This window comes from Myotis lucifugus, unplaced genomic scaffold (assembly GCF_000147115.1).
Source record: "Myotis lucifugus unplaced genomic scaffold, Myoluc2.0 scaffold_727, whole genome shotgun sequence".
Classification (NCBI taxonomy): Eukaryota; Metazoa; Chordata; class Mammalia; order Chiroptera; family Vespertilionidae; genus Myotis; species Myotis lucifugus.
Genome location: NW_005871775.1, coordinates 33,290 through 40,723, shown reverse-complemented (window position 1 = coordinate 40,723; position 7,434 = coordinate 33,290). Strand labels below are relative to the sequence as shown.

Here is a 7,434-nt window from a genome sequence, read left to right as displayed (position 1 = left end):
TGCTTCTCGGGAGTCTAATGAAAAGGTGTTCATAAAACCTGTTATGTAGCCAAACTATAATTCTGACACTTTGCAGAGATGCAGATAGATTTCAAATGTGGTTTGCCAGCGAAAGGATGATGAGAAGTTCCAATAAGACAAACACTGAATTCCTGATACCGGCGCTCCCACATTTGTGATACAGAAAACCAGTGCCAAACAGACCGGCTGTCCACGTGCGGTCAGAAGCGAGAACATCCCGGCAGGCGGGCATCGGCAGTCACTGCGCCGAGGAGCAGCGCTGCTCTGGAGCCATAGGACTGGGCGCGGGGCAGACACGCGCGCTCAGGAAATGTCACGCAGCACTGCGGCGACTCCCACAAGCCGAGGGAGTCTTAGCTACCACAAGGGTCTAAAATTAAAGCTACCCTCAACAAAAACGGCCTCCAGACTTGTGAGTTACCTGCTAATGCCCAAATTAGCAGCAAAATAAATAAGTAAACTACTGGAAACATTTCCCAAGAGGTATTCATGGAAAAACAACAACAAAAGGCAGTGCAGAATTCACAGCCGTGTGTGTGTGTGTGTGTGTGTGTGTGTGTGTGTGTGTGGTCGCTTCACACACAGCAGGACTGAAGGGGGATTATACATGCGTCCATGCGCCAGGAGTTCAGGGAGAACTTGAAGAGCCTGTGAATTTTTTGGAAGTTAGTATTTAAGCGCATATAAACATAGCATGCTATGTTTCATGGCAAAGTGACAAATGCTATTCAAATAGAATGAGAACCAAGACTCTCTTGACATTTAAAAAAAGGAGGAAAAAACTAAAGCTTGCCAGGATACCCCCAGAAAGCTTAAAAACCAGTATCTTGCTTATCGGTGAGATGTCTGTGAGGTTCCTTGTCTAACCAGAAAATGCAATTGGCATGGACAGGGCCAGACGGAACCTGCGCTGACCCCGCCGAGTTCTGGCGAGCCGCACTTTGTTTTAACCAGTGCTGTGTGCTTGCCCTTAAAGCACAGAGGGTACGGTGCATGTAAAATCTTAGGTAGGAAGAAAAGCAATGGTGGTTGTAGATCGCATGGAGGTGGTGGACCTTGAGATGGGGCTTGAGGGAGAAGCAGGAGCTGCCTCAGCAGAGACGTAGGCGAGCGTTCCAGGCAGGAAGACAGGGTTCCCGGCCTTCCTCTCCCATAAACGTGACGTAGGTAAAGCCTGACTTGTCAGCCCACACCTTGTTTAATGAGGCATTCAGGACAGTCGATTCTTATGGAACATTGCAAACCCGAGTTGACTTCTCGTCCTTTCAGAGCCGTCGCACTTGTTCTGACTCTCCTGTTAGAAGAGTTGGGTGCGGCCTCTCTCCACGGATGCCTGGTGCCATGAGAATCTTTCTCTTAATGGTTGCTGTCCTCCTCCTTCTTCTTGCTCAGATCTTCTCAGGTAAGAGGGAAAGGATGGAAGGATGGCAGTCTGTTCAGGATCTGTCTTTTGAGAAGAAAGCTGGGCTTTTAGGAAAGTGCACAACTCACCCCATAGTTTAAAAAGAACCCAAGATGCATGAGTTACTGGAAATCCTTCCCTGAGCTCAGACACAGGGCAACGGGGCCACACTGACCCAGACATCTCCAACCAGAGTCTGCAGTTAACTGTCCTAACAGTTCTACGGGGGTTCAGACTTCTTTCCTTTGAAAGTCATTTTCTCCTCTGCAATCTCCCACCAGCTTCAGGTTATTTACAGTGACTGCTGGGAAATGAGAGAAAAATCTCAGGCAAATTCCAGACACGCTTGCTCATTTAGGGAAGTACAGCCTTTGTTGCCTCGATGAAACCAAACATATGGCAACAGGTTCTTAACAGTCTCTTTTTCCATGTCTCCCTAAATCAGCGGTTCTCAACCTGTGGGCGCGACCCTTTGGGGGTCCAACGACCCTTTCACAGGGGTCCCCTAAGACCATCGGAAAACACATATGTAATTACATATTGTTTTTGTGATTAATCACTATGCTTTCATTATGTTCAATTTGTCACAATGAAATTGGGGGGTCACCACAACATGAGGAACTGTATTAAAGGGTCGTGGCATTAGGAAGGTTGAGAACCACTGCCCTAAATTATCCAAATCTCCTAATCTTGGATTATTTTGGACTTTCTTTCTAGCTCTCACACACCCATGCAAATTACATCATTTAAACCACTAATATCTTGATTAGTTCATTTTTAAGTTCTGAGTCCTTTGAAGTGGTCTCTATTTGCTCAGCACCTTAAGAACTCTTTTTGTCCATCCCCCCTCAACTGTCTATCACCCCTGTTATGGCGCTGCTCCATGCATGGGTCCTGAATTCCTGCACTTGTTTATCATGCAGTCGGGCCTCGGTAGGGCTAATGAGCCAATAGATACTGAATATGCACTCACTCTTCATGAGAGATTGTTCTGAGAACTATAGTAAAGACAGGCAGAATGGAAGTAAAAATATAATTAGAGCATGGCCTTTGCCCTTAATTTGCTTGATGTTTTATTGGTTTATTGTTTCTGTGTTGGTCAAAAATAGGTTTCCTATAACAGTAAATAGTATTTGATAAATTTAAAATAGATTACGTGAATGTCCAAGACAGGAAGATGCACAAAATACTGTAATAGATGCAGAAGCTTGGTTCTCGCTCCGGGATTAGGAATGGCTTCCTGGGAGGTGGTATTTCCATTGCTCTTTTGAAAGCAGCCAGGACTAAAAGTAAAGACCAGGGCCAAGAATAATGCCCTCGTATTTCACAGTCTCGCTTGCAGAATCAAGTTACTTAGCTCTTGCCCCCAGTCTCTTGCCCTGGGGGTCACACTGTGCACCCAGGCCAGGGAATCGACTTTTAAGCTGTCCTCCCTACCTCCTTTCATCAGGACTCCAATTCCTCAAGCGCTCCCTACCCCTCACTCAGTTCCAGCACATTTGAATTCCCAATAAGCGCAGAGCGGGCACAAATTAGGACCACCGCCCCAGAGAATCTCAGAGTCAAAAGTGAGCTTGATGATCAATACAAGAGGCAATAGACACCGACAATTATGCCAAGATGCTTGAGGCTGACCTCACTTCCAGTCCTCATGAGCTGTATGAACTCTGTGCTTCCACTTCCTTTCTATAAATGGTAATGACAATAGGGCTGTTTATAAGATGAAGGCACCTGCTATCTGAATTAAAGGCAAACTTGTTCTACTAAAGAAAGTTTAAAATAGAGTGACTAAAAAAAGATAGTTTATTTCCCTTTCATGTCAAAGTCTAAAAATAAATAAGCTAACTAGGCTGGGTAGAAGGCTCTTGCCCATTAAGTCAAATTGGCACTAGGGAGGAAGGTCAACTTGCCATCCTAAACCTGTGACTATTTTATCTGGTTTTAAAGATGCTACAGTGGTTCTCAACCTTCCTAATGCCGCGACCCTTCAATACAGTTCCTCATGTTGTGGTGACCCCCAACCATAAAATTATTTTTGTTGCTACTTCATAACTGTAATTTTGCTACTGTTATGAATCATAATGTAAATATCTGATATGCAGGATGTATTTTCAGTGGTTACGACCCACAGGTTGAGAACCGCTGCAACAGGATCACCCTAATATCAAAACCAGATAAAGACAACACAATGAAAGAGAATTACAGGCCAATATCTCTCATGACCATAGATGCCAAAATCCTGAACAAAATTCTAGCAAATTGGATCCAGCAGTACATCAGAAAGATCATATACCATGACCAAGTAGGATTTATCCCAGGGATGGTACAATATCCGCAAATCAATAAACGTGATAGAACACATAAACAAATTGAGAGACAAAGACCACATAGACATGTCAATTGGTGCAGAAAAAGCATTTGAAAAAATCCAAAACCCGTTTTGATAAAAACTCTCAACAATGTGGGAATAGAAGGATCATACCTCAACATAATAAAAGCCATATATGACAAACCCACAGCCAACATCATACTCAATGGGCAAAAACTAAAACCATTTCCCCTAAGAACAGGAACAAGACAGGGATGCCCACTCTCACCACTCCTGTTCAACATAGTACTGGAAGTATTAGCCACTGAGATTAGCCAAGAAGAAGAACTAAAAGACATCCAAATTGGAAAAGAGGAAGTAAAACTGTCCTTATTTGCAGATGACATGATATTGTACATAAAAAACCCTAAAGACTCAATCAAAAAATTATTAGACTTAATAAATGAATTCGGCAATGTAGCAGGATACAAAATTAATGCCAAGAAATCTATGGCATTTCTATACACCAAGAGTGAACTTACAGAAAGAGAGACTAAAAAAGCAATCCCACTCACCATCGTACCAAAAAAAAAAATAAGGTACCTAGGAATAAACTTAACTAAGGAGGTAAGAGACCTATACGCGGAAAAAAGAGATAGAGGAAGACATAAACAGATGGAAGAACATACCATGTTTATGGATTGATAGAATTAACATCATTAAAATGTCCATACTACCCAAAGCAAGCTATAGAGTCAATGCACTTCCCATTAAAATACCAATGGCATATTTCACAGACCTAGAAAAAACTCTCCAAAAATTCATCTGGAATAAAAAAAGACCCCGAATAGCCACAGCAATCCTGAGAAAGAACAAAGTAGGTGGGATCTCAATATTAGATATCAAGCTGTATTACAAAGCCACTGTTCTCAAAACTGCCTGGTACTGGCACAAGAACAGACATATAGACCAATGGAATAGAATAGAGAGCCCAGAAATCGGGCCGAACCAATATGCTCAATTAATATTTGACAAAGGAGGCATGAACATACAATGTAGTCAAGAGAGTCTCTTCAATAAATGGTGTTGGGAAAATTGGACAGATAATGCAAAAAAAAATGAAACTAGACCACCAACTTACACGATACACAAAAATAAACTCAAAATGGATAAAGGACTTAAACGTAAGATGGGAAACCATAAAAATACCAGAGGAATCCACAGGCATTTTGGCATTTTCTCAGACATATGCCAAAGCAACTTCTTCACCAATACCACTCCTAGGGCAATGGAAACTAAAGATAAAATAAACAAATTGGACTACATCAAAATAAAAAGCTTAGGCTGATGAACAGGGACAGATCCAGAGACAGAGAAGCAGCGATCAGACTGTCAATCCCCAGAGGGAAAATAAGGGAGGGTGGGGGTAAGGGGAAGAGGTCAACCAAAGGACTTGTATGCATGCATATAAGCCTAACCAATGGACACAGACAACAGGGGGATGAGAGCATGAGTGTGTGTGTGTGTGGGGGGGGGTGGTAGGGTGTTGGGGGTTAATGGGGGGATGAGGACACACTTGTAATACCTTAACCAATAAAGAAATTAAAGATTAAAAAAAGGTTTTGCACAGCAAAAGAAACCATCAACAAAACAACAAGAAAGCCCACTGTATGGGAGAACATATTTGCAAGTGTTATTACTGATAAAGGTTTAATCTCCAACATTTACAGGGAACTCATACAACTTAATAAAAGGAAGATAAATGATCCAATAAAAAAGTGGGCAACGGACCTAAATAGATACTTTTCTTTTTTTAAAATATATTTTATTGATTTTTCACAGAGAGGAAGGGAGAGGGATAGAGAGTTAGAAACATCGATGAGAGAGAAACATTGATCAGCTGCCTCCTGCACACTCTCTACTGAGGATGTGCCCGCAACCAAGGTAAATGCCCTTGACTGGAATCGAACCTGGGACCCTTGAGTCCACAGGCCGATGCTCTATCCACTGAGCCAAACCAGTTAGGGCAATAGATACTTTTCTAAAGAAGACAGAAGGAAGGCCAAGAGACATATGAAAACATGCTCAAAGTCACTAATTATCCGATAGATGCAAATCAAAATGACAATGAGATACCATCTCACACCTGTCAGAATGACTATCATCAGCAAATCAATAAACGGTAAGCGCTGGCAAGGATGCGGAGAAAAAGGAACCCTCGTGCACTGCTGGTGTGAATGCAGACTGGTGCAGTCACTGTGGAGAACAGTATGGAGTTTCCTCAAAAAACTAAAAATGGAACTCCCATTTGACCTAGTAATCCCACTTCTAGGATTATATCCCAAGAAACTAGAAACACCAATCAGAAAGGCTATATGCACCCATATATTCATAGCAGCACAATTCACCATAGCTAAGATTTGGAAATAGCCTAAATGCCCATCAGCAGATGAATGGATTAGAAAACTGTGGTACATCTACACGATGGAATACTATGCTGCTATAAAAAAGAAGGAATTCTTACCATTTGCAGCAGCATGGATGGAACTGGAGAGCATTATGCTAAGTGAAACAAGCCAGTCAATGAAGGAAAAATACCACATGATCTCACTCATTTATGGATAATAAAGAACATTATAACCTGATGAACAAAAAGATAGATACAGAGGCAGAGAGCGGCATCGAACAGACTGTCAAATTACAGCGAGAAGGCCTGGGAGTGTTGGGGAGGGGGGGGAAAGAGATCAACCAAAGGACTTGTATGCATGCATATAAGCACAAGCAATGGACACAAGACACTGTGGGGGTGTGGGGGTGGGATGAGGGCATGTGACAGGGGGTAGGAGAGGCTGGGGGAAGATCAATGGGAAAAAAGGGAGATATATGTACTACTGTGTGTAATACTTTAAACAATAAAATAAAATTTAAAAAATAAAAATAAATAAAGATGCTCTAATAGGAAAAGCTAAAGGTAAGTCAAGAACACGATGAAAAAGACGATCTAGAAACATCTGATCACTTCTGTATCATTGATCCACACAGGAACTGATGTCTTTAGCTCAGTATCCACGTGTCCAGCTAAAACCCAGGGGTCCTCGTACTGAAAGTCTGAAAGGGAACAGTGTCACCGCCTCCGTGTTTCTGTCAACGGCTCTCACAGTGCCAGGCACACCCTATGCTCTGATAGGGTTACCTATTATTATTGCCTTTTTTTATTGCGCTTGTCATTGTTGTTCTAATTATCTGCCCCAATTCACTATGTAAACACGTTATGCATGTTTCATGTCGGCCGATGTGGGGAAGCACGGGCCTTGGTTGGAATGTCTGTCAGGAGGATTTTCCGAAAGGTCAGTGGCCTCTAGGGCAGCGGTTCTCAACCTTCCTCATGCCGCGACCCTTTCATACAGCTCCTCATGCTGTGGTGACCCCCAACCATAAAATTATTTTCGTTGCTACTTCATTACTGTAATTTTGCTACTGTTATGAATCGTCATGTAAATGTCTGATATGCAGGATGCATTTTCATTGTTACAAATTGAGCATAATGAAAAAATAGTGATGAATCACAAAAAACAATATGAAATTATATATGTGTTTTCTGATGGGCTTAGGCGACCCCTGTGAAAGGGTCTTTCGACCCCCAAAGGGCCGTGACCCACAGGTTGAGAACCGCTTGTCTTAGGGGGGCCTGGCCGAAAGGGGG

At 42.5% G+C, this 7,434-nt stretch overlaps 1 protein-coding gene across 1 annotated transcript in view; it reads left to right on the top strand.

Annotated features, from left to right (window-relative positions):
* The first annotated feature begins 1,350 nt into the window (after positions 1 to 1,350).
* The window catches only part of LOC102435300 (beta-defensin 107A-like), a 7,489-nt gene continuing 1,405 nt past the window's right edge, over positions 1,351 to 7,434 (top strand). Inside the window, exon 1 of the mRNA XM_006105813.1 lies at positions 1,351 to 1,423. Coding sequence (XP_006105875.1) covers positions 1,351 to 1,423 — 73 coding nt within the window. The remainder of the gene's footprint in view (positions 1,424 to 7,434) is intronic.